The sequence below is a fragment of the Sturnus vulgaris genome, chromosome 2 (genome assembly GCF_052056855.1).
Source record: "Sturnus vulgaris isolate bStuVul1 chromosome 2, bStuVul1.hap1, whole genome shotgun sequence".
Lineage (NCBI taxonomy): Eukaryota > Metazoa > Chordata > Aves > Passeriformes > Sturnidae > Sturnus > Sturnus vulgaris.
This window is the reverse complement of record NC_142244.1, coordinates 23,351,827-23,377,371: the sequence shown is the minus strand read 5'-3', so window position 1 is coordinate 23,377,371 and position 25,545 is coordinate 23,351,827. Positions and strand designations below refer to the sequence as shown.

Here is a 25,545-nt window from a genome sequence, read left to right as displayed (position 1 = left end):
GTGGGGAGAAAAAAAGGGGACCTCAAAAAATTTGGCCGCAGCACTGGGCAGAGTGAACAGTATTGAGCAAAGAATGAGGAGAGAAGGTGTGTTGCTACAAGTGTATGTACAGTACCTCCTCAAACCTCCAGGCAAGAGTATGAGCTCTAAATAGGGACATGTGGCCATTTCTTTCACAGCTGAGTGAAGTACAAAAAGTAAATAGCCAGTATAAAAATAATGAGAAAAATGAATGAAAACATCAATTCCAAAAGAACTATTAGGATCCAGGGCCAGATTTTGAAATTCTCAGCTTCCACAATTGAAGCCAGATTTTCAAAAGCATTCAGTTCTTGACATGCTGAGCTCTCCTGAATAGGCAACCAACTTATTTCGATGCCTAAATGGGAGCTGACCTCTTTTGAAAATGCTGCCCTTAAGCAGCCTGCAATAGTGCAAAGCAAGGAACTTTATTAATCAGGCAGCTTTTCGATCTGCCTCGTGTCCCTGCCAGCAGCACCAAAGTGGACTGCAGTGGGAGAGGAGGCAGAGGTGGGGAGTGGAGGAGACCCCAGGCACTCCAGCTGACTTCCCAGAGGTGGTGGTCTCAGGCAGGGGTTGCACCAAGGGATGCAGGGCTGCTGCATGACAGAGTTCTGCTCTGCTGCCTCCCCTTCCCAGGGCAGGTACCTTGTGAGGTGCTTCTGCTTGCCAACACTTCTGCAGCCATCAACAACACCAGCCTTGACAGCTCCCGCTTAATTCCTAGCTAGGAAAAGTAAGAGTTAAAGTAATTTAAAGAGCTTCAAGAGGGAGGGAAAACAAACAAAAAAAGTTGTTTATTTATTTTAAATTCTTTCCTGCCAGGTTAAAATAACAATTTCCTGTCGGTGGAGCTCTAAGTCCCTTTCAGACAGCCCACTAAATCAAAAGAGGGGCCATTAGGAGGACAAAATTAACGAGAACTTACTCAGTTAAGGAGGGGTGGTAGAGGTGTAAAATCTGTCGGCTCGGCTTCCCAGCACACACGTAAGCCGAGCGAGGCCCCTGCCTGCAGCCCCAGCTGTGCCGCGGTGATGGAGGGCACTGCAAAGGCAGTGGAGTGAGAAAGGATAACCAGAGGTGAAGATATAAAAAGGAAGAAAGACCTGCGCCTGCGCGGGGGGGTGACAAAGCTCGAAAGGAAAAAGGGATTTGAATTAAACACAGGCCGCAGGAGAGGTGTTTGCTGATTAGAAACTGAAGGTTTTACTGAGGAAATGCAGCTCACAGCCCCAAGCCCCCTTCTGCTTAACAAGGGCCAGCTAAGCAGCCCTTGTTACTACCACACTGCCTGTAATTTACAAGGCTCCCAAATAGGAACCAGGCTGTGCCCCAGCTCCGGGGCAGCATCCCCGCACCACACACCCCAGCCCCACCGGCAGGCTGCGGGGATGCGCAGGCACCGGGAGATGTGCAAAGCCACCGACGCACATGGCAGCGGTCGGGGGTTGTGGCAGGCACACAACCTTGGGAACTTCTTCCTGCAAGGGATGAACGGTGGGAAAGGGTAGGGACTGCTTTGCAGCGAGGTAAAGGCTGCAGCAACTTCAGCCCAGCTACCAGCTGGGGACACCCTGGGTGACTCTGGAAAATTCACTGCAGCTGCTCTCTGTTTCCAGCAGGTCAAGTAGGGACAGTGATACTCCCAGCTCTCTGCTTCATACATTGAGACCTCAACTTTTCAGAAAAAGCAATGTCTTACACAATATTATGAGCCAATTTTACTTGTAATCATTAGTTTTTAATACAAGACAGTACTTTTTTCCCCTCACAAAGCAAAAACCACTGGGAAAAAAAAAAGTGAAGGAGAAAGTAACAACAGTACTCCTTGGTTTTACAAACTGAGGAATTGGAGGGCTAGAAGAGGAAGCCAGAGGTTATCCAGTAGAGAAGTGGCAGGCAGGGCTGGAAATCAAAAGCTCTCTGAGTGGAACTTCCATCCCACCAAACAAGCTGTTCTTGGATCCCAAATCTTTTCCATCCCCTCTGAAAAATCCCACTGTACAACTTTATAATCCTCTAGCCACAGAAATACTGTCCGGATGACATACCTGAGCAGATCAGCTGTGAAGTCCCTGCATGACTCCCGGGCATGGACAGCAATCTAGGCATCCCTGACTGCTTCTCCCCAACCCATCAAACCGTAACATCCCAAAAGGCAAAATTAACCTCTACTCAACCCCCGTCCCCATTTCAAAGTATTAATTTCACACTGTAAAGTTAGGTTCATTTTCTCTGAAAGGGTTTGGGAAAAGGAGAGGTTGGTTCAGGACAGAACTCCTCTTCCCACGGAACAGCACGGGCTGCTGATGGGGATGTGTGTGCAGGTGCCATACGGAATGGTGGGATCCCAAATGGGAAGCGGCTGGTATCAGGAGAGGGCAGAAAGGCAGAACCCCGTGTTACACCACCATGTTTGAAGTCAAGGTGGTAGCACAGTGTTTGTGGAAACAGGGATAAAAGCTTGTCTGTTTTTCCCTCTGTAGTACTGAGAGCTGCTGATTCCAAAGCGCATTAGCTCTTTTAACATAGCCCTTGACTAACTGTATGAGGGGGTCCCCTCCTCCCTTTTTAAAAGTGATTAGACAAAAAAGACTCTTAGTGCCTGCTTGTGAGCTCAGAGACTCCATCAAAAAGCGACAGCAGAGAAAGCTTGGGATAAATTCATGCTCATAGTCAGAAGAAAAATATACAGAATAAAACCTGGCATGGCACAACCACCACAGATCAGTGAGTTTTCCTAAAAACTGCAACTGGGTGACCCTAAAAATGAACCACAGTTTTAATTCAAGCAAGTCCTGAGCAACAGACACCTCTTTAAAAAATAAACTAAACTTGCAGGTAAAACTCTTTTTCTTGAACATAACTGCTCATGCAAACCAAACCAGCAACAAACCAAACATGCAAACATCTTTGTAATGTTTTTGTCTTCCTCAAGATGAAGCTACTTCCCTGAGCAGTTCCTTTCCACAACAGCCTGCAGCACCACCAGGGAGAGGACTGGGCATGTTGGCTTTGAATTAGCAACAGGATGTAAAGCCTTTTCATAGCCTGTCTGACTTTCGCTCATATCCCTGAGGACCCAATGCCTGCAGTTTCTGGCACCTCTCCATTCAACAGCTCCTCGGAACTGAGTGCCACTTTCCAGCTGGCATTGATCAGGCTGACTTTGCTGAGACCCAGCAAAACCTTTCACGATGGCATTTTGGTCAGCCAGAAGGGTGAGGCCATGTGAAGAACGAAATGCCAGCCTCACACCTTCTACGGGCTCCCCAGTGTCACCATGGTGGTGGCACGGCAGCAAGTGTGGCTCACCTTGGGCGCTGCCTGTGGCATGGCAGTCCTAGGGTGCCTGGATCTGCCAAGGTGTCTCTAGAGGGGAAAGCTCTAGTGCAGGAAGGCCACGGATGCAAGGATGGCCTTGCCCCACAGGATACACGTCCTTTTTTTCACAGTTATCAGGAGAGGAGCTCTGTGCTAAAACACAGAGTATACACACTGGCTTTTGCTGCCCCTTGGCGTGCCCTGAAAGCAGCTCCAGTCCTTGAAAAGACAAGGCTAAAGCGTAAGAAAAAAAGAAAACCCACGTCCTTTCTTCAATATCATGCTCCCCCCCATGCCCTAGACACTTAATTTCCCTTCTTCCCCCCGCCCCCTCCCCGGCTTCCCCCTCTATTCTGAGTAAATTCAATTTGACAACCCTGCTAATTGGATAAACGCTGCTCCCTACGCTCCTTTAAGGCTGCCCGCTTTTCTCTCCTTATTTTTGGAGGGCGATTGTGGCTGTTCTTTAACATGAATTCCATCTGCTTTATTTCTTCTCTGCCCATTCAAGACCCCTCCTGAATATGTATGAGGGGCTGTGCCCCCCCACCCCCTTTCTCCTCCATCCCACCTCCCTCCCTCATCACCCCCCACCCCTCTCCCTGCCCTCTCCCATTGCCCGGGACAATAACCCCCCAAATGCCCCTTTCTCCCACCCGGGCCCTTTTTGCTTTAGATAAACACAGGCAGTGTCAAGTGTGAGGAGGGGGGGAAGGATGGGGTTCAACTGCCAGTCAAGCCTCGGGCCCTCAATGAAGCCCGGAGGCCTACCCTAATCTGCTGCATGCTTGCCATATGGGAGCTGTGTTGCCCTGGGAAACACTAACAGGCAGAACGGAGCTTAATAGAGTCCATATTCATTGTAATGCAGTGAAATGGCTCGAGGGACTATTGCCCCTTGGGTCTGTTTTCATTCTTCTGTTCCCCCTCTTTCTTTTCTCTCTCTTTTTTTTTTTTAATAAATTTTTTTCCTCCCCTCCTTCTCCCCCTCCCTTTTTTTTTTTCGGGTTTTTTTTTCTCCTTCTTTCTTCCTCTCAAAAGGACGAAGTCCCTGGAGAGCTCTAATCTGGAGAGGCTGGGGGCTCCCCGAAGGGCTGGCCAGCCGATGGGGCAAGAGCAGGAACGGGGAAGGGAGAGGGTGGAAGTGGTTAGGGAGGCGAAGGAGAGGTGGAGGGCAAGAGGAAAGTAGTAACTAATAAGCATGCAGCCGGCCAGCTGTCAAGATGCTGACAATACTGCTCGAGGTGCAAAGAATCCGACAGCCAGCGCTGGCATGGAGCTGGCGCAGCGTCCCCCCGGGAAGCGCCTGCCTCCCCGAAGAGCCTCCCCAAACGCGGCACAAGGAATGAAAAAAAAAAAAAAAAGAGAGAAGGGCGCAGATGGAGCGTGCTGCACAGCCTCTTCAGAAACAAAGTGCACCTAGGAAACAGATGTTGTTGCTGCAACAAGCCTGGAACTACTGGCTGCTCTCTGGTTCCTTCTCCCAAGTGCGTGCAGGGAGAAAGTGGCCCTGGAGCAGTTGCTGGGACTGCCACTGTGGCTGGGACATGCTGCCTCTCCAATCAAAACCTTTCAGTCCAGCTTCACTCCCAAACTGGGAGAGCTGCCACCGTTTTAGATAAATTTTTCCTCTGCACTCTCCACTCTTCTCGTTCTCGATCCACCTGTAGACTCACCTGCCTCGCAGCTAAGGTCCCAGTTTAGAGAGCAGAAGAATCTGAAAGGGGTGTACATCTGCAGCACTTACAAAAGGGTGCAGGTCTGCATTCAGGCGCTGGATCTTCAAATGTCAGAGAACCAGGAGAATTGCTGCTATCAAGGTCACGCGAGATCAAGGCCCCACAGAGCTGCAGCTCAACCTACTCTCTCGCCAAGGCAAGGAAAAAAGGGTCAGGATCCCCTTGAAAACCACGTCAGTGTAGTCACACACTTGTGATGAGTTATCTGCTCTGGAGTGTTTTCAGTTTTCCTCACAGCTGCTACAAACTCAGCTGATGGTGCAGAAACAAAGTCTTGCTTTTCAGAGGCTTTGCTATGGGACAACACTGAATCTTCATGGTAAGAAGTATTTCAGAGGAGGCAACAGGAAAGGGGTCACCCACTGATAGCAGTATGATGTAAAAACACATCTTCAGTCTCAGAAGCAAGGGATTTAGTGCACTGTATTACTTGCCTGAGTATTCTATCTCTTGCCATATGAAAACAATACTCACTTTATCATACCCATCACAACTAAAGCTGGAGATCAGTGTCAATGCAGTGAGAGCTGCAGGCAGATGCTGTACTGAACAGAGAACAATCCCAATGTCCTCTAGACTTCACACCATTGGGTAGAAGAGTTAATTACTTTAGGAGGCTTGATACAAGCACTAACAAAATTTACCTGTCAATACCTTTCTGCTCTTTGGACAAAGAGGAAAAGCATGTAACAGAGAGCTGGGAGCAAGTGAAAGTGTACATCTGGGCAAGAAAAGGCCAAGAATGGCTCTGCTGGCAACTGATGCAGTGGGACCCACAGGATGCATGGCGAGTGCCCAACTGATGCAGCTGGCTCTGGTCTGGGCTCCCCCATGCTGAATCCTACATCAACATGAGCCGGGCCTCAGGTTGTTTGCTCCCTGTCAGCAGCTGCAGTGGAGGAGGGCGCTGGGAGCCATGGGCAGTTCCCACCAGGAGCTGTCATCACACAGGCACAGATGTGCCTGTGAGTAGTTTACATTACTCAGGGCACTGCTTTTGTTTTTCCCTTCTCATCCTTTGCAAACAAAAAAACCCCAAACCTTGAAATCTGATGTTGAGAGTCTAATTGCCTCTTGGGTTAGGGAGAGGTCAGAGAGAAGGCAGGCCCAGCAGACACAGGGGAAGTGATGCGGGGCAAAAGCCCTCAAAGATACTAAAGGGAAGTGTGGAATAAAGGTGACAGAAAAGAAAAAATAGAAAATTTAATTTAGATGAGAGGGTCAAGAAAGAGGAAGAAGAAGAGTTGGGATTTTGGCAGATATCCTTATGTTGTGTTTATGTCCACTGCATCAAGGACATGGCAATGCCACAGCTCACCTGCCACATGTGTATCCAGGTTCAAGTCCTTATCCTGTTTTCCTCTGAGCAGGGGCTGTCACCTCACACCATCACCTCTCAAGTAATTCTCTCTTCCCCAACTGACACTCTTCCACTTAATATAAATGTGGCCTGCTCAGAATAGCAGGAAAACCACTCCTGCTCTCCACCAGAAACTTCTTGCTTCTCTAAGACAAAAGCTTAATCAACAGACACACTTTCACAATATGCTTTGGTCCCAGTGAAACAGTATTTTTCCATAGGGATCCCAAACAGGATGCTCTTCTCCAAAGCTGTTTTCACTCTGCATCACTTCCCCAGCAACTCCTGGAGAACCCACACAGCCAACTCTCACTCCCTGACTGCAAGACATCAAGATGTTGACCAGAACTGCAGCCAGAGCAGTTGTCAATAATGGGAAGGAAGACCACAAATCATGGCAAAGGTGTGACAGGGAGATGCCCTGAAAAGACCCATCTCCATTTTATTGTTTCTGTCACGTGATGGGGTCAAGCTTGCAACAGGACAGACAATAAATATCCCAGCATCCATTCATGCTGGTAACCACCAGCTGAAAGACTCCTCTCTCTGTGTAATATAAACCAAAGCACAGAGGAGTGGTGGACAAACCCCACCAGTCAGTATCTGCAAGGGGCACAGCCGGAGTGCTTGGGGAGCAAGCACATTTCAGTGTCTGTCAGCTATAGCCACCTGCAAACTGAGACTCAGATGCTCCTGTTCACAGAGTGGATCACAAGACAGAGGCAGCAGATATGGATGCTTTTTAAGAGCAGCCCACCTCTTCATACGCTTAAACATAAGCCTACCTTTAAGTACCAAACTAAAAAAAACAAGAAAAAAGCAAAAAAAAAACCCAAATAATCTTTGTCTAGGAACAATAGAAAAATCTTGTCCATGTCCAATTAGAAACAGTAATAGAGTGAAACAAATACATGAACAATAAAAAAACAAACAAACAGGAAAGTCCACAGAAACTGCCAGCAACTCTGTTAAGCTTTCCTTGGGGAAGCTGCTATGGGGAAATTTTCCTCTTGGCAGAGCAAAGATTTGGGTAGGTTTTCTAGGCTCTGAACCTTCTTCCAGTGTGTATCTGAAGAGCAAGAGTGCCTACAACTGTTGCCATAAAAAACTGACCAAGCTTACCATAAACATAAGCCAGTGTCACAGGAGAAATACCTGCTAAAACAACACATCCTCTGGATTATAACAGAGGACTTGATTCTACTGCCACCAAAATCAGCCTGATCTTTGCCATGACTTCAATGGGAGCAGGCCCAGAAACTGCATTAACAAGCACAAGGCTAGTTTAACACAGTTGACATCAAAATCCAGAAGAGCACACAAAAGAGAGAGGACAAAGTACTTGCCAGTAACGCCAATACAAAGTTTAATCCCCAAATGGCTGGCTTTAGAGACATCCCCATCACCACCATAAAGAGAAACTGCCTTCTAGTTTGCACTCCTTTCAGCAATGACTTGTTGCCGGGATGCAAAAGAGCACAAGCCTCTTTTCCTTGTCCTTTGAAGATGGTATTTAAAAGTTTGGGTGTTTTTTTCTTTCATAAATTTGGGAATAAATGCGAGTTTTTACTCTCCATAGCTGTCACTAAATTGCTTTTCACTAACAAGAATAATTTTCGTTATGGGAGCAGGTCAAAGACCTCTAGAACTCTCTGCTGGGACAAATTTCCCCTGGAAGACATGTCACTACTCCAAAAAACACAAGAGGAAGCTCAAGGCTAGCAAAACAAAGGGACTGTCCATAGAAAATGCTCCAGCTTGTGCCAAATGCCTGAGGTGGGGTGTGGGGATTAGCGCCGAGTGCCAGAACCCAGATGGGCTGAGCCAGAGCCCTACTTTGTGACATGATCAGCAGCTGTCACGCTGCTCCAAAACCCTATGGGGCCCACCCCAGGTGAAAAATCATGGGGGACAAACTCACAATGGGGTGTCAGGATGGGTGACAGATTTCCCCTCTTCCCAGAAATGAAGAGAGAGTTGCATTGCTTAGGCTTTTTTAAAGGTTGTGTTTGCATGTGATTTGCCTCATTTATCATCACAACAATAAACATGCCTTTCCAAAAATGATGGCCCCGTTGAGGACAGTGAGCCAAACATGGCAGGAGATGAATCAAGACCTCAGGTCCCCCAGCACAGACAGATGGGCAGGGCTGGCATATGGCTTCTCCCTGTCAACAAGAGGATGCTCTGTAACAAAAGGAAGGCAAAATGCTGCTGCCTCAGAGCCTGGGGAGGGAGACTCACCTATGTGTGCCCCAGCCAGCTCCTGGGACACCCTGGCAAGTGCCACAGCCAGGCCAGTCAAGCAGCAGCGCCTGTGACAACTGGGCATAGCACAGACCTGCCACTGGCTCCCCGCTTGTCACTCCTGCCCATTCACATTGGAACCCACGCTGAAAGCACGAGCTCAGAGCCCAAGGCCCCTCCCCAGGCCTTTCACACAACAAGCATCAGCAGCAATTCCAGCTGTAAAGTTTGCTTTCCTTGACACACAGTTTACTTTCTCCATTCCCCCACATCCCACCCCTGCCACTTACCCCTCACTCCAAAAAGGCTCTCTCAAACAGGCTTAAGCTTTAAACAAATAAGGGCTTGGCAAGCAGCAGCCTGCTCCCGTTTTCCTCCCCACCAGCCCTGCTCTCCCCCCGCCGTCTCCACCTCTGAGCCTTGGCGCAAGCGGAGCTGGCGAGCGCTGCGCAGGCATAGAAAACAAACACGTGGAGCAGAGCCAGCTGTGAAGTTGGATTTGGCATACACTGTTTGCAGAATGAATAAAAGCACATGGGAGAAGAGGGAATGGGAGAAGGGGATCGGAGTGGGGAGCTGGGGGTGCCCTGGGCTCAAGGGGACAGTGTGACTCTTGTTACAAAGCCCTGGCACATGCCCGCTGGAAGGTCTTGTACCCTGCGTGGAAGTGGAGAGGGGGACAGTCCTACAGCCACACTTCCTGAGCTATTTGGCACCACACTTCCCCACCCCTTTCCTAGTGAGTTGGACTGTTTTTGTACGTGCTTGCCCTCCCTCCCAGGCAAAAATTAGTGTGTTCTGACACAACACATGAAAAATAAATGCACTTTCACCCTCCAGGACATAAAATTCTCCCGCTTTTCTTTCTTTCTTAGGGTTTCTATTTTCCATGCACATTATGCTTCAGGGCCCCGTAGCACAGGAAACTCTGCTCCAACTGCCTATCACCTCAGCTGAGATTATATATGCTGAAGGTCCACATTTACACTAATCCACCTCCCAACTGTCCCTGTCTGGAAAGTTTTCAGACAAAATATCCCTGCTCTTAAACCCAAGCTCTCGGGAGATGTTAGCTCGGGTATTATTTATTATTCTGCCCTCATCAGTCTGGTCTAGCCATGGGAATGGCACTGGAAAGCTTTAGGAATAGATGACCTCTGGCCTTACATGAACACTGGATCCATGCAGGTTTTCTTCCCTCTCCTGGTCATCTCCAAGCAAAATGAAACAGAAATGTATGCACTCTGCATATATTTGGGGCAGAATCCAGTGATTTGACGTGGTTTGCATGTGGTTTCCACCCAAAACCATAAACCAGCCCAGGTTTGCTTGGAAGGTCCTCAGCTGTGTTTGGAGGCTGTAAGAAAAGCAGCAGTGTCCTACCTGGTCTTGGACGCTGTCCAAAACAGGCCAGCAGCTGGATGGATTAGCAGCCAGGCCTGACCACCCAGACACCTGCAGACATGTTTTCACAAGTCTCATTACCACCCCTGAAACACAGTAAGAACTTTACCCTCTCTGGGCCAGCCGTGAACACTTGTCCCTCAACATTGCTCCAAACCACCAAACTGACAACAAGAGACAAGTATTTGGATGGTTTTCTTCCTGAGAACTGCATTATGGACCCCTGATCACAGGCAAGTAAGGTAACTTACCTTGGAGAAATCTTGCAATTGTTTTTTTATTCTTGGGTAGAATTTACTGAGACACCAAATAAAGTCATGGATCACTGAAAATAAAGCATTGCTCAAAACTAACCATCCCACTCCGATCTCTTTCCCTTTTGGAGGCAAACTAGCAAGACAGAGAGGGATAGGAACTCATACTCTTGGAGGTTATGATGCCACATTTCTGGAATCGCCTCCTCTACTGGACAAAATATACCCCCAGCCTGTGTCTCAGCTTTCCAGCCTGCAAAAACAGAAACAGCAAACTCCAGCTGGTACAAGCAGTAACGAGATGAACATGACTCAAGACAATTTCAGACTTTCATATGAAAGGTGCTAGACAGGTATGTAGTGTTATTATCTGTACTGCTTCCTGGTAGCCTCAGGATTTTTGGATTAGTAGAATACACATGTCAGCATCTTGCGGATACTGCCTCAGCAACCAAGCAGGGAGGGGCATGCTGATTGCAACAAGGAGAAAATATGAATATGCACCACACACAAAATATTGTGGTTAAGGGAGACACAGAGATATCACTGACAACAGAAAACAGGATAATTCATTAGGGTTTGTCACACTAAACTTTCTGTAATCAGAGATTTCAGGGAAAGTGTTTGTCAAGCAAACATTCAAACATCCATCTACCAAGAATTAAGTAAACAGAGAAGGAGAATTGGCAGAGCTAATGTGGCACCACTTGCAAATACCCCATGATCAGCAGTCACAAGCCAACTGAGCCCCTCAGCAGGCTGAAGGTAAAGCCAAGGGGATGAAGACCCACCACCAGGATGGATAAACAATGAGCAATTCACACCTTCAAAATGTTTTCATCCAGAATAGGATTTGCAGAACTGGGCAGGTGCGAGTGCAGCAGTCTGTGTGGGTTCAGTGGACACGTTCCTGCACCACACACATGCAACCACCTGGGCAAGTGAAATAAAGCCAAAGTCCAGGCTGAAAGGAGTCCTCCAAGACAGCAAGCAATACCCAACTCTGGTACTATGCATTTTAGTCCTACTTTACCTAAAAGCCTGCAATGATATTTACTGTGCTTATGAGGAGCCAGAGACAAGGGTCAAAGATCTGAGGGCAAACCAGCTGATCCCAGCCCTGAAGCCAAGGCTGCCTAGCGCACTGGGGAAAGGAACCTCTCATAGTTCACAAGACTGCTGAAAAAGGTATCTGGATGACTTAAGGGACCCAAGAAAATGGATGAAAAATATGCAAGTTTAGACATGCTGTGCAGTAAGACGCACACATGGAATTTCCAACCAGGTCTGACCTCCATGGGAAAGCATTCAAGATTGAACATGTCAAAAATAAAGCTGAAATCCATCACAGGCAATCCTACACATGCATCTTCTGTCTACACACTCCTATTCTTCTACACTTCATCCCAACAATGATACCAGAGCGGTCTTATACTCATTTCCTATAGATCAGACCTCTCTTTGCTGTCTGAAAGAAGTGTAAGAGACACAGGGCATGTTTCAAAGCCAGCATTGGACGCATCACTTCTCTGTTAGTCACTGGCCATGGATGCAACCACAATAGTGTTGGTATAACCATTCCTTGGCATGTTTATGGCCAGCTGCATTCTGCACAAGGGATCAAAAACTCCTGTGCGGCAGCCAAAGGTGCTGGGAAGATGAAGTTTGTGGTTCTGCAGTCCAAAATTAGTGACACCTTTGTACCTAGACTGTGCTAATGTTCAGGAGGTTCACAGGAGAGTTAGGAAAGCTGTTGTCACCCTCCTGGCTAGAGAAGGAGGATTATGAGAGATCAAAGGGCCCAGAGAGACTCCTGATCTTAAAGAAAAAGAGGCTTGCAGGTTTAGTTGTGATGAATGGTGACTCTTCTGAGTTGACACAAAGGGACTTCATGGATTTTGTGCATATAGCATTGGTTCACTCCAACTCTGACAGAAGAGGGTGGCCTTCCACAGGAGAACCCCATCCAGATTTAAAAGGCTGAACCTCCATACTAAGAAACAGTCCAGTACCATGGACAAAAAACCTTTGAGGTTTTTTTCATTAGGAGATAAATGACCTCCTCTAGACTCCTGACGTAAGTGCTCCAAGTATTTATAACCTGGAAGAGATATTAATGAAGAGGCAGAGTTGCTTTAACTTTCCCTTCTCTGCTCCCCATCTGTATCCTCACCCTCAATTCGCTACTGTGCAACAGCCCTTGGGGAGTTAAATCAGCACCCTACACACACAGTGCAGTATTTAAGGCCCAAGGAGCTATAAATATGACAATAAATACATGCCTGTATAAGTTTTCCACCCCCCCCAATACCCTGCAAACTTGCAGTTTTTTCACACGGGAGACTGGGTCAAAACAGAGAGGAGGAACCAGTGCTATGACCAGCCAGTGGTCTCTCACAACCTACCTGGGCCTTGCTGCTGCTGCTGCAGTCCCAGCATTGCAGAGCTCTTTTGGTCACAGGACAAGGTGTTTCACAAGCATCACAAGGCAAAATTGCTCCCTGTCCTGCAATGGGAAGAGCTGAAGCAGAGTTCAGCAGCATCCCAAATCCAACCAGGTGCTTCTGGCAGGGCAGGAGATAGCAGAGCAGTCCTAACCCATGTAAGGAACATGCTGATCTCATTTTTCCAAAAGCAATCACACTAGTGTTGGACCCTTACTCATAAACAAGTGCAGACTGCTCATCCACTCCTTAGGGTTTCCAACAGGAGAACAAGCACCTCACACTGTTGACAGCATTTAGTCACAACAGCAGACTTTGGCTTGAGACCATTCACGTCACCTGGGCCATGTAACACCATCTCACTTTTGGTCCAGGCCTTTGCTGTTTCCCTGGATGGCAGAAGTGGGTCAACAAAGGGTTAAACCTGGTATAGCCTCAAAAATCACACATTGCTTTCTGAAGCAAGAACAGCTTTGGCAGGGTCCCCATCTGGGAAATGACATTCCGTCCCCCCTCACTTCCCCTCTTCTCCCCCTGAACTCAGAACAAAGCACTGCACTGCCCAACATGCTCCTCCACTGTCTTCATCTTGGTCCAAATCCTTCTTGTGTTTCAACTTCTGCCAAAAAGAAATGCATAAAAAATATAAAAAAGGCATGTGTGGGGCAGGGGGAGAGGAAACAGAGAGAGTAGAGGGAAGTCATTAAAATCATATCTTGATTATCTACCAGTGGTGGAAAAAGGAAACAGGGGAGAGGAAATTTTTCTGCTGCGATATGCACCTTGATCTGAAACCAGTAGGCCCAGAGGAGACAAGATTTCTCCATAGAATCCTCCACCTGGGACCAAAACTAACATGCTTTGCCATTCCAGTCTACCATGTGCCATGCCATCATCAGAGGAGGAGGCATCTGCTTCCTCAAAACAATTTCTGTCAATCACCACACGCATTTTTGACCACTCTCACAGCTGTAGTTTTCACAGAGTTCCTGCACCCAGCACTGAGCCCTGCTGGCACAGGACTGGAGGACACAGCACAGCTGGCCTGCCCTTTCCACCTTGATATCAAACACAAAGGTTTGGCCATTGCAAAGCCATAGGAAATCCTAGAGGAAACGAGCCTGGAAAAGATGGCTTGTGCATGCTTTGTGGATAGGCTGGATGGGCCAAATGAAGAGTCCCGGACTGGCTCTGTCTCCCAAAATACAGAGAGAAAAAATAATTTAAAAAACCCCACATTAGCTAAAGAAGCATTTAAAACCAAACAAAAAATCCAGTCTGGTTTGTAGTCTGTAATAGCTGAACCCAGGGACACACAGAGCATGTTTTTGTTCCTTCAGTACAAAAGCCCTTGGTTTCCCCTCCTCCTCATTCCAGCATTTCCCCTTTGGGGGTGTCAGAGACAGTTCAAGGCCTCCCAGTATTTCAGACGAAATGGTCTTGCTGCACTGAAAACAAGTGTCTGGGGTCTAAGAGAACTGGGGAGATATGGGGAGCTGAAGAGCTGTGCAGGCTAAACCTGCTGCCCCTGGAGGATGGCCAAATGGTCACCCTCCAGCATCCCCATGACCTGCCACAGGCCAGTGCTTCCCTCCAGGGTTTGGATTCCCAAGGTATGACTTTGGCTTGAAGGCTGCATGGCTAGGCCACTTGGATTCCCCAGGGCTTGCCTGTACTACAGCTGGTGCTCTGCAGCTGGTCAAAAAGAGGGAGAGATTAACTCCTTTTTTAAGTATCTCATTACTGTTATATTTTTAAACACAGCTGGTTGAAAATTTTTCAGCAAAGCCATAAATAAATAAATACTTTGAGGAAATTTCCTGCGATCTGAAAACATTACTGACTAGTCTAGCCTTTATCAGATTATGTTCCCTCTCCAGTATGCCTAAGTTCCACTTGTTTCTGCTTTCTCTCCTATAAGGACCAAATCCATTGAAATAGCAATAAAATACCAAGATTTCACTGCCTGTGCTCTTTGATATTTTAACAGCCACCCTCCTGACCAGCACAGCAATCACATATTCATTGTTGTTCCACCTGGTGATTTTTAATTTTCCTTGTAATCAGAGGTGTCACCTGCCAAGACCCAAAGATCCAGACATTAAAAATGTATTTCCTAACCCTATCTGCAAAACACTTATTTTCCTGCTCATCAGGAGAGAGATGACAGAACAGAGTCAGCTGGGAATCTGATGTCTCTGACAGGCTTTCCTCTTTCACAGATCATCTGGCTATGATGCCTCCATCACAGCTAGCTTGGTTTAGAAAGCAGTTCCTACAGCTGAGGACAACAGTCAAAATCACCATCTGTCATGACATCCTACATAAAATAAATAAGAAAGACACCACCACCCACTACCTCCTATTAGCAGACTGTTAAGGAAAGCAAACAATTAACCACTTCTGAAGAAGCCCAAGACCAGAGAAACATTTCTTTTCCAGCCGGTCCCTGCCTGCCTGTAGCAGACAAAGCCTGTTTAGTAGTGTCTGTACAAGACCCTGCTATTACATAAATAGCAAATAAAGTTCAGCTGAGAAAAGGTGCCCCAAGCATGAGGCTCTGCACATGGAGCAATGGAAAAGCTTGCTCCAGAAAGGCTGCCTTTCTACAGTACCTCTCATTTTAACAGGATGGTTCCCATTTAAACCCTCTTCAACCTTGAAAGAGATGGCTTGGAGCTCCCAACCTCCTTACCCAAATGCTAACCCACTCCCTGTAGCCAAAACAAGGAAATAAATTCATGAACAAATCATTTCCAGTACTTTTTTTCCAGGCTATTGTTATGCGACTGCATTTGGAAGTAAAGGAGAAAAAAAACAAATACATGACTGTGGTCAGAGTCTGGCTTAGAATAGGGGAAGGAAGAAAAAAGAAACCTCAAACCCCAAACCCAATCCTTGTTTTACATGTTTAGTCATTTTTGGAGAAAACAGTAAGCAGTAAAGAGACCAGAAATAAACAGTGACACCAGCTTCTGGGCTTTGGGGGTGATGACAGGAGATTCTAATCTGTTCTCCTTCAATCAATGTATTGTGCTCAGCCTAAGACATTTTTAAAACGTAAGTCTAATATGCTAATAACCTGAAGAAGTCTACCTTGTCTTCTCTTGCAAAAGACTAAGAAGCTTTTGTGTTGTGAATTGCTTTATCATTTTAGAATGTCTTTTTCATGCACAAATCACCTTTGCTTGAGAGGTATTAGCAAATGTTTCACAGAAAAGACCAGATTGTCTTCTCCAAAGACTCACCCAGCAGTGTTCTGGGAGGACACAGCAAACACCTGATATTTGCCTACCAGGAAAAATAAATCTAGAACACTTTGGATTTTCCAAAAATCCTTATATTACTGTCCAGTAAAGGAACATAAGGGGTATTAGATTCCTTTATTGTACAGAGACTCCTTTAAGAACTCAGGTGCTGTGCAAAAGCCATCCTCTGCCTCTAGGACATTTCTCTCTAATTGCTTACAGGGACTGTCAGTGCTTTCTTTGAGAAGGGAAATCTGCGACTGTCCCATAGCACTAAATACCCTCAGAAAAAGCTTTCACTGTTCAGTGCAAAGTCATCTGTAGATCAGGTCAGGCAGTACCTACCCTCCAAATTACATTAAATACTGTCACTTGCTACAGACCACAAGTGCAGCATTAGAAGTAGGAAGAAATAAGGTCTTTCCCTTTCCTCCAGTAACTGTGAAAACTCACCTATCTAAGGGAAATACAATCTCAGAGTTACCACTAGGGAAATTATTCACCATTTCTTAGCTTGGAAAATACCAGAAACTCTTTCAGGAGGAAAAGCACCCAGTTTTGAGAAAACGCTGCTCCATGATTTTAGATCCAATTGTGCAGCTGGCACACTCAGCCCTGGGATGGGTAAAACAAGCTGTTCTCATATACTCACATCCACAACGTGCTGCAGGACCTAATAGTTCCTCATGAAAGACATAAGCTATATAAACATTTTACAATGGGACAGAAAGCAGCTTTGAGAATTCTCTCTGCAAGCCCAAAAGGGAAACAATTAAAATTTCCCTCTGCATTTCTTGACAGCTGAAGTTTTTCTGTTTCTCTGCTTTACTTTGCTGATAACAAACATATGTTGGGAGCCCTGTGCAAGAGAGGAATACATCCATTGCAGCCTTTGGGCTCTGTACTCAAGCAAAGCCTCCACTGGAGGAGGATTCTCCTCTGGAGATCCTCCTCTGTAACGGCCACAGATAAACCTCTGCTGATTTTACCTATCAAATACAAAATTCTTCCATGGAAAATCAGTCTTTTTTTTGCAGCCCACAAATAGTTCAAGTAGCTAAGGAGACCTTCAGAAAAATCACAATGACCCTCTAGCAGAGATGATCTCTTGAGGTCCCCAATATATGCCTGAAGATCTTTATTTTAGGATCTCCCTTCCCAGCTCTTACCTACCATCAGTTCTTACTCACATATTGCTCCAGCAGAAAGCTCTAGAAGCCCAAATCGGCAGGCTCCAGAATAAAGATGACCATCTGTGGCTCATTAACATCTCACTGAGCCTTTTTGGCCTGGTTCCTACATGCCCCTTGCAGATGCTGGCACCTCAGCACACACTGTGTCCGCTGCTTCGCTGGCTGCCTGTAAGGAGACAGGTCAGCATAAAAACCCTCCCAAGCCTGCAAAATGCTGTGAGATCAGAAACGCTGGTGGGGACTTGAACACGTTGCCTCTGAACCTTCAAGCCCCAATGCACCAGATGAGAAGAAAGAGGGAAGGAGAGACATGGATCTCATTTCAAGGACGGCGCTTCTCCAGAATAACCTGTGGGAAGGCAGAAGCCCTGCCTGTGTCTGCAGGCAGCCACCGTGCCCAGGCAAGGGCTCCCCAGACCCGCTCTGACATGCAGCATGCCGCACTTGCCTCGGGTCAGCCAGGGCTGGGAGCATCTCTGCAGCAATGGGCTGGCGCCTGGGGAGGTACCCCTAGTTGCTCCTTATCAGCCTTCCCCAAAACAAGTAGGGGCAGGGGCACCCAGGATATGGCCCAACAAGCCTTTCTCAGCCCCGGCAACTGCTGCTGGCAGCACTGGGACCTCAGGTAGAGGAGGGGAAATTAAAGGGAGAAAACAGAGAGAAAAGGGGGAGCAAGGACCTGGCAGAGGCACCCACATCCTTTGGGAGGTAGCATGCATGCAGGGAACAGGGGAACGCTAGACTTCTCAGCTGCAATCCTGTTCTCCCTTCTCATTGCGAGGTCTGAGGCAAAACTGAAAGGGGGCTGTGTGCTGGGAGAGAGGAATAGATTATTCTCAGTAAGGATGAGGAGGGATGGGTGTCACAAACCCATTTTTTAATGCCTTTTCCATCCTATGCCCTGTCTAATTCAGCTGAACAGCAGTGAAGGCAGCAGCTATGTTGCAGCCTCTTTGCAGTCTTTCATGCACTGGGAGTGACCTGGGATCAACAGAGAAGAAAAAGCCATAACTGACATCTCCCACCACTCTTCCACTCCCAAGGCACTGACTGCAAAGGCACAAACATCTCATCTGAGATCTCTTCTGTAATTCAATTATTTAGCTTGCAGAGGGCAGATCAAAATACTTGCTAAATGCAGGAGTCCTACTACAGATAGGCTCCTCTTCCTGCAGAGTAGAGCAAAGAGTCATCTTTTCCCATAGACACAAAGAGCCCCTGGCACAGAGTGCCATTAAAAACAGTATGTTTCAAAGCATTCCTCTGAGCCAAAAGCCTCTGACTACTGTTCAAGCTGTTACTCAGACAGCAGTAGGGCACGGCCATGAGCAGCTCCCCAAGACAGTTTGCCTGCAGCTTTTTGCAAATAGATACCAGAAGAGGATGCATCTGAATCCCCACTTGTTCCCCTCAAAAGTGCTCTAAGTCAGACAAGAAAAGAGGGAAGGAACCTGCTCAGGTTTCAATGAAGCAATCCTATCCTCCTTGAGAGATAGTTCCCAGTTAATACATCAAGCCAGGTTTTGCTCATGTCCTGCCATTGTGTCGACACAGCTGCTCCCTAGTGGGCTACCTGTGCCTGCAGGGGTCAGATTAGCGTTCAGGTACCCCGGTATGTCCCCAGACATACAGTGTGCTCAGCGTGCTCAGGAAGAGCAGCTCTTTGTAACCCGGCTGTCCCTTACACTGTAAGGTACCTCTCTGCTGGCCTGAAAATCTCTTGCGCCTGGGCACAACACAAGCCATGGACTTGGCCTTAGCAGCATCTGTTACAGCTTATTCCTGGCTTGTGCACTAAAAGGCAATGCCTCCAGAGAAGGAGAAGCACAGACGCAGACCCCCTGCGAAAAAAAGGCACACATTATTTGTGTAATGGTACTGTTTAACTTGAGATTTCATGCTGCAAGCAAAACACTCTTATTACACTGGCATGCTCCTCTTCCAGCTACCTTTCAAAGCACGATGCCGCAACTGAAAACTGGCTGACAGGAGAGAATTAAAGCCATAACTGGCTCCCTTCCTCTCCCTTCAGCCACAAGCTCTTGCTCTCCACCTGCAGCTCCCCAAGACCCACTGCGGGCCCCCATGTAAGGCACGCACAGCAGCAGGACACTACCAACACCACCTGCAGTGCCAAGTACCCCTTTGGGAAATCACTCACTGGAGCACATGTAGCCGCTGATGTGAGCTGAGGCTAAGTAAGACGAGACTCTGCTATGGAAAACTCTCAGCTTCAAGGCAGACAACTTTCAATCAAGGTTTAGTGACACTTGACTTTGATGTCTTCTGAGCAGGGCATGGAGGAGGATGGAGCATGAGAATGAGTATCAGGCATCGTGGGGTCTGTACTTAGCTCCAATCCTCACCTGCCGAGTTACTCCAAGGCACACGTGTTCCCTTCATGCTCTATTTTTATCTCCACATTTGCCTCACTGTTTTGAATGGGGATGTAGGAACAATCTCCCACTACAAGTTAACATGGTATCGATCACAGCTGTGTCTCAACCTTGGTTAAAACTTGTAGACACAACTGTAATACAAATAATAATTTAGGTTTTGGAATATGGTGATGGGGGAAGATGGCATAGCAGGCTTTTCTCAAGCCTTCAACAAGACAGTCAAGAAACCTGTACTTATCTTCAGTTCTGAAGCTATACTAAAACTGGGTTATACTCACATTTTTGTGGCTGATGAAATTTGCACTTGTTTGCTTGCTCACTAGTTTGGGAAATTTTTTTAAAGGTGGTTCTTTCAAGTGGCTCAGAGGTTAGGGATGTCCAAAGCTATCCCCAGGGAGATTATAGGGTCAGGCATCAATGATAAATACAGCCTGCCACTTGCTCTTGATGTTGTTGTTCTCTTTGTGCTCCTATTTCCTTCTTCCCAAACCTGCAGCCCAGGCAATTGTAAAGAAAACAGGACAACTGTATATTTAGTAACTATGTTCCTGCCTAAATTGCTACATGATGTAAGTAGCAGACCCTTCCTTCCAGAAAAGACCACAGGCTTCATGATGCTGTCAGCAGGATCCCAAAGCCCATATTGCACATTTCACACCAGGCAAGCACAGCCAGCTCGTGGGAGCAGGAGTAGACTGGTGTCTATCCTGTGAGACACAGGGCTGGCTTATCTTGCTGTAGCCATGTAAACGAGATGACTCTCCCCTAAGGCTTCCTGAAATTGGCTCCATACCTCCCTACCAAGAAGTGAGCAGGGTCAGCAAACGCACCCAGGCTCCAGCAGCTCCAGCTCTGTACCTTGGTACTGACCCCCCTTTCTCAGCATCATCCATCAGCAAACTAACGGGCTGCATGGTCATCCGGCATAGTTGATCATGATCCCAAGACCTTCTTCTTCTCTGCTGCCTGAGCAGCCATCTCTGACAGGATCTGCAGCTGGGGTGACAAAGACTGAACTACGTTTTCAACATTTCAGCATCTCAGGCACCCAGAGCAGCAAGGTCCTCAAAGGCAACCAGTCCTTGCATGGCCCTGGACTCTTTCTCTACAGCATTACAGAGGTGTTCAGGCACAAACTGGCATGGAACCACGAGCTCAGCTCCTCATCTGCTGGAAAGCAAACATCTTTTCCCTTCAGGCCAGTCCCAGATACCCCAAGAGCAGTCAGAGTGACTAAAGGTGATGATGGACACATCTAAAGCAGCTGGCGTGCCTCTCTGAGGAGGTCTTCATGCACCAGCTTCTCACAGGCTTGTCCCACCCTACAAGCCTCCAGCTGCAGCAGTAGCTTATAGCTACAAGCCTGATACCCTGCTTGGCCAGCTAAAGGGTAGGGAAGTCTCCACAGGGACTCAACAGCTAGTAGATATCAAGCCCTCCTCCTGCAAGGGTCCCACAGCTCTGCTGTGGTCTGGCTGGCCATGCCTGGAAGAAGTTAGTAATGGGGTGCTCCTCACTGGATTCAAACCCCATTACAACTGGATAATTGAGGCAATCTTGTCCTCTTTCTGCCCAGATGCCTCTGGCTTAGAAGCTGCAGTTCAACTGCTTGCAAGCCAGGATATGCCTGAAATAGTCACTTACAAAACAGGGTCCACTTCCATGCAGGAGTAGGCTGTCAGGACTAATCTGGGCAGCTGTTACACTGGTGACAGTGGGATTATCCCATAAACCCACTAAGCATGACCCTGTACTGAAAAGTGAGGAGGGGAGCTGGTCTCAATGCACAAGTCTCATTGACTCTCCATTGTATCATCAAAGTCAGCCCAGGTGTTTTTGAAATATCCCACCCAGCATGTTTCTGAAAACATCTCTTGACACTGGGAATCAAACCCAACCCTTCAATCTGACAGTGCTTGGATTTGTTAAACAAGCGGTTTTCTTCTGGAGCAATAAAACATAAAAATCATATGCCCATCACCATTCAGGGGCCCCAAAGAAATCTCTCACTGACAGCAGCAGGCTCTAAAGAAGCTGGAGCAGCCAATCCTTTTTACCACCCATGGCCAACAAATAGCAGGAATCTTCCTGCTCCAGAGGGACCTGCAGTCCAGAGAAGTGCTGGAGAAATGAGACTGCTCTCCACATCAGCTACAGCTCAGGGAGCAACTTGGAACAGAAGGCACTAGATTAAATTTCTTCAGCATCCAGAACACTACTGGCTTCCAAATAATTGTCTATTTGTGTGCGTGCATGCACAAGAATCCTTGCTCCATGATCTGTCTTTGTGCCAGCATATTCCCAGTGCTGCCACTCTATAGGGACAAGGCCCATACTTGTATTCAATGTCGGCTTTGGCTCCCAAACACTAAGGTTTCAGATTATGTCTTAAAAAACATTTTCTCTGGCAACTGGGCTGTTAATGGATGTGATGTTTTTGCTCTCGCCTCCTCCCCACCTTTAAAAGCTTGGCACTAAAGGGCTTCTTTGAAGATAAGGCCAAATTTTCAATTTAAGGGGAGGAACTTCATAAAGTAGATTTGAAGGGATGGAGAGGAGGAGGGGAAATATAATAAAAAAAAAAAACAACCCTGGAGCCACTTTGCCTGTTGAGATGTACACTGTACAGCACATAGGATTACAATGGCCTCTCTGTACCACCACTGGCTGGAGCCAGAAGCTCACTGCAGCTGCACTGCTGCTACCTACGTGAGGCTCCCCGAGAGTCACGCTCAGAGAGGGCCTTTCCTATAGCTGCACACCAGCCTGCCCTCCAAACCAAAAGCATCCTGCAGCCCCTACAGGCCCACGTCCATCCAGCAAGCAGGGGCACATGTCCCCAGAGGCAACCACAGGAGCCACCCACTGGGCTGTCAGTGCCGCGGGAGGCTCTCTGCTGAAATCAACTGTGGTCTTCATCCAAGAGGTTTTCTGAGGGCCAGCAAATCTATGGTCTCTCTTGATCTCCAGCAGACCTACCCTCAACACCACAAGGAGGCAGGGAAGTGCCATTTAGTTTTGCAGGTGGAGAGCTGAGGCAAAGAGCAACTTGCCTCAACTTGGGGAGGAAAGGAGGGAAATCCGTGGTGGTGGAGAATCAAATGAAGCTGCCCTCACAGCCCAGGCTTGCACCCTAAAACACTGGCATCACTAAGCAAGGTGGCTGCTCTCCCTAAAAGTACCAGGATAAATTACACTGACGTTATCAGAAGAAGCTGTATTTTGCAAATAAATGCTGTATTCCGGGCCAATGTATCCATATTTAAGGTGTATTTCTCAAAGACTACCTCAGTATGTTTATATTACCACAGGCTTTCTAAACCATACTAAACTTAACACATTAATTCACAGGGCTCTGTCTAACCTGTCCTTTTGTCAACTAAAAGGAAAATAAAAAGTAACCTCATCATCGTATTTGAAAGCTGACAATACAGTTTTAACAGGGATCTTTACACCCTTTTCCCCTGCACTCATGATTTAAAGAACAGCAGAAGGGCCTAATGCACAGTCTTCAGATATACAAGCTTATATACAGACTCCCTGACATTACAACCAGTGAACACGTCCCTGCATTTGGCAGGACCCTGGGTCTACGGCTGTGCATGAAAGTACAACCTGCTGGCTAATCTCTCTGCCAGAGTGGACCTGAGAGAGCCAAAATGGCATTGCTGCTACAGGGCTCAGGGTGAAAGATTTACTGCCTATACTAGGCACAGAAGTTAATGAAAAATTACCACTTTCAAAAATACCATCTGGCTTTCACACACATATACAGACACACCATAGCCCAAAACCTCTGCAAACTTGACAGTGGTGGGTTTCCATAGGGGGAACATGCTGTGGTGTGGTGCAGACTTCGCCCAGCAAGCCTTCAACACTCTGCACAGGCACAAGGCGCAGCCACCATCTTCACATCTAATGGCTGCTCAGGGAAGATGACTGGACACAGGGCAGCAGCCTCTCAAGAGCAACTGAGCAGAAAACAAGGATAAAGTCTGGCTCTCACCTCTGTGCTGGCACACTGCCCACAAGGAGGTCAAAGAAGCTCAAGCACGTCCCACACGCTCCCTGACGCACATTTCTCTCCATCGATGCCATCAGAGCCAAAATAAATTGCACTGCCTCAAGAGCTTCTTCAACACACAATGAAAGCCCTCAGAGCCCCTCACAGGTACCCAGTCCAGGTGCTCTGCTACCAACCCCATCAGGCAGAGCTGAACCTCCTGTCCCATTAGTCCTTTTGCAGGGAAGAGAGGCCGTTTTAATAAAAGGAGCATGTAACATCCTCAGGGCAGGGATTTGTTGCTCTCTGTTTAAGCAGAAAGCTCTGCATCGCCTGCAGCAGCTCTGGGACTGTGTAAGCGCGAAGTTTCTATTCCCTGCAATAAATATCTTTCTGAGCTTTTTAGCCAACTTGCTTCCACTGCATCCATGCTCCTTTTGTCTTAGCTTCCCATAGATACTCAGACAGCTGTGTTGCTGGAGCACAAGGTCCTGTGGAGAGATTTTAGAAGACTTGTGCACAAATATGCATACAATGCAAATTTTGAAAACTTCCTATTCTGCAAGCATTCCCTCCAGAGAATCAGCTTCAAGCACTCTGATCAGCCAATGAAGAAGCAGATATGATGTAGTATGTTTTGGAGCCAAGAGGAACTAAACCCAGTATCGAGAAATAGAAAAAGATTCATGAGACACTTTACATTGAACAATTACCCAAAGTACATTTAGAAACCTGAAAGATGATTTTCACCTCCCTTCTACCTAAGGACCTGCAATTCATTTAGTCATTATTAGCCTTAAATTGTTCTTGTGGCCTAGGAACTGGAATACATAACAACCTCTTAAACTGAGACTGACCACAGGAGCACCAGAGCACACAGCAGCAGGTTTTCGCCCTCAGGATGTTTTCAGTCTAACCAGAAACAGGAAGTCTCCAAAGATTTTGCAAGTGAACTTTTTCCTTGTAGGAGATCCTATCCCAACTGCAGAATTCACACCGCAAATTTTTAGCCTGGGAGGTAACGGTTTAAACCAAGAGATTTGCAAGCCTTGGTCTGTAACACGCCAGCAGTAATATATCAAAGTCACCTCTGCACATTAAAGAAGTCCGAGGGAATTGTACCTCATGTCTCTGAGGCACTCGGCATCAGATATTAAAATGAACAGCCCACCGTTATTTACTGCCAAAGGAACTTTTGTTAACCTGGAGTTACCTTGACCTACTGCTGTTGCAACACCTTGCAGGCTAAGTGACTGAACTGAGCCCAATAGAGCTCAAGTCTCTGAAAACCCACCTGCAGGCCAACCTGGGCTAAAACAACGAGCGTGGTCCCCAACACACTTTCCCCTGTCATTGCTCCCCTGCTTCATGAGGCACACAAGATGACGTGCTGGGAGACAGCCTGTCTTTGCCTGGGAATAGAGTGATTTTGGAGGCACAGAGGTGTTTCTCCAGCTCTGTGGCAGTCCTGAGGAGGCTCAGCACAACAGAGAGGGTTCTCCCCAGTGCACCTGAATTCTGCTCTGAGAGACATGAGGCTGGGTACAGGTCATCTGGCAAGGGCCAACACAGCAATATCTGTCCCTCCTTCCAGCGCTCAACCCATTGGCACAGGGTCCAGTTCCATTTTCTAAATAAGTTCTAGTTCTAGTTCTTTTCTAGTAAGGCACAGGGCTGTGAACTGCTGAACACATGCTTCCAACTGAAGTGCCTTTCCTTTCCTGGCACCCATGTTCTCTCCCACATCCTAGCTAGAAGCAGCAATAGCTGGTTTTTTTCCTATGCTTGGTATCAGATTGCAAGGTTTTTGTGCTCCTAAGAGCATGTGGTTCAGGAATAGGCCAGAAAACACTGGCAGGTAGATCTGGTGGTGTTTCAGTCATGTGTTTCACTAACAAGACAAAAATTC

General features: G+C 47.2%; 1 protein-coding gene across 3 annotated transcripts in view; it reads right to left on the bottom strand.

The window, feature by feature from the left end:
- Window positions 1-25,545, bottom strand: part of BOC (BOC cell adhesion associated, oncogene regulated) — a 54,320-nt gene that overhangs the window by 25,724 nt on the left and 3,051 nt on the right. For 2 of the 3 annotated variants that reach the window (XM_088158909.1, XM_088158910.1), the window contains exons 1-2: window positions 950-1,039; window positions 670-748 (exon numbers count right to left, since the gene is read on the bottom strand). The exons of the other annotated variant lie outside the window; for it this stretch is intronic. In XM_088158909.1, coding sequence (XP_088015035.1) covers window positions 670-709 — 40 coding nt within the window. In that variant the 5' untranslated portion in view covers window positions 710-748; window positions 950-1,039. Of the gene's footprint in view, window positions 1-669; window positions 749-949; window positions 1,040-25,545 lie in introns of those variants that run through there. 3 annotated transcript variants of the gene reach the window in all.